Consider the following 1687-nt stretch of genomic DNA (forward strand, 5'->3'; position numbering starts at 1 on the left):
ATAATGACATACATACATACATATATACATACATATATGGATCAAAAGAGTTTGATTCAAATTCGTTGGTATTCTTGAGTTTCAAGTATGATGCTAGTCATCAGCTATTTTGAATTTGAATTTAAATTCAAAATGGCTGGCAACTAGTATCACACTTGAAAGTAAAGAGTACCAGCGAATTTGAATCAAACTGTTTTGATCCATATATGTATATATGTATGTCAATTATCATATGTATATATACATATATACATATATATATCATCATCATATGTATACATATATATATATATATATATATATATCGTGTGGGTGACACGTAAAAGCACCCACTACACTCTCTGAGTGGTTGGCATTAGGAAGGGCATCCAGCTGTAGAAACTCTGCCAAATTAGATTGGAGCCTGATGTTGCCATCCGGTTTCACTAGTCCTCAGTCAAATTGTCCAACCCGTGCTAGCATGGAAGGCGGACGTTAAACGATGATGATGATGATGATGATATAATGTGTCTACTAAGACCAAATTGTTCTCAAAGGAAATTTAGCGAAGTAACAAAACGTATGCGGGCAAGACAAGTGAAAATTACATAAACATATACAAAATTATCCACAAACTAGTTTTGAAATGAACATTTTCTTATCTAAAATATCTGTTTCTCATCAGTACAGACCGCTAAATAAATATAATTCTCAGAATCGTATACTAGTTGTTCCCCACGAATGAAGCACGTGTACACAGTTCTGTTCATTATATTTATGGTAAGATTCAAAAGTCTTTGTTTTGACGCGCTAAACCCGGGAATATCTGTGCAGAAAATGGTTTCTGCATCGAATATACCAACTTTGAGAAAGTGGTTATGGTTAATTAAATAAAAAACATTAGGGTAAAAAAATTGGATATTAATTAATATCAATTTAATACCAGGGAACAAGCAGATTCAGAAAAAATATCTGAGATCTCAAAGGATTATTGTATATGTATATATAAAGGAGACCACTATGTGGACTGTTAATGTGCTAGAAGAAGATCACATGTAATGTGTCTACTAAGACCGAATTGTTCTGAAAGGAAATTTAGCGAAGTAACAAAACGCATGCGGGCAAGACAAGTGAAAATTACATAAATATATACAAAATTATCTGCAAATTACTACTACTACCGCCACCGCTGCCACCGCCGCCACCACCACTACTTTTTTGCCTCATCCATACAAAGTTCCCAGAATCATAGGATCCAGGAAACAAAAGGACCCTCAAGTATTATTACAGCTGGTAATGGAAGAACATTCTAGAGAACTCACACTTAATCAAGTTGTTGTAGCTGTCATCTTCACTGCTTGATTCCAAGGTATCATCAAGACCATTATCATCATCATCATCATCATCAACAACATTATCAATATCTGTGTTCAGTTCCAAGTCCAAAGCAGGGTCAAAAGTCACAGGCCTTGAACTATTGGCATACTTCAAATATGGCTGTGGAAAAAAAACAAAAAAAACATATATAGTAAAGATACATGGGTGCAGGCGTGGCTGTGTGGTAAGAAGCTTGCTTCCCAACCTCATGGTTCTGGGTTCGATCCCACTGCATAGCACCCTGGGCGAGTGTCTTCTACTATAGCCTCAGGCCAGCCTTATGAGTCAATTTGGTAGATGGAAACCGCATATATATATATATATATATATA

General features: G+C 35.4%; 1 protein-coding gene across 3 annotated transcripts in view; it reads right to left on the reverse strand.

Annotated features, from left to right (window-relative positions):
- The window catches only part of LOC106874788 (centrosomal protein of 164 kDa), a 105782-nt gene that overhangs the window by 11298 nt on the left and 92797 nt on the right, over positions 1 to 1687 (reverse strand). For all 3 annotated transcript variants that reach the window (XM_014922644.2, XM_052975154.1, XM_014922652.2), the window contains one exon: positions 1302 to 1476. In XM_014922644.2, coding sequence (XP_014778130.1) covers positions 1302 to 1476 — 175 coding nt within the window. The remainder of the gene's footprint in view (positions 1 to 1301; positions 1477 to 1687) is intronic.

Source organism: Octopus bimaculoides, chromosome 20, assembly GCF_001194135.2.
Source record: "Octopus bimaculoides isolate UCB-OBI-ISO-001 chromosome 20, ASM119413v2, whole genome shotgun sequence".
Taxonomy (NCBI): Eukaryota; Metazoa; Mollusca; class Cephalopoda; order Octopoda; family Octopodidae; genus Octopus; species Octopus bimaculoides.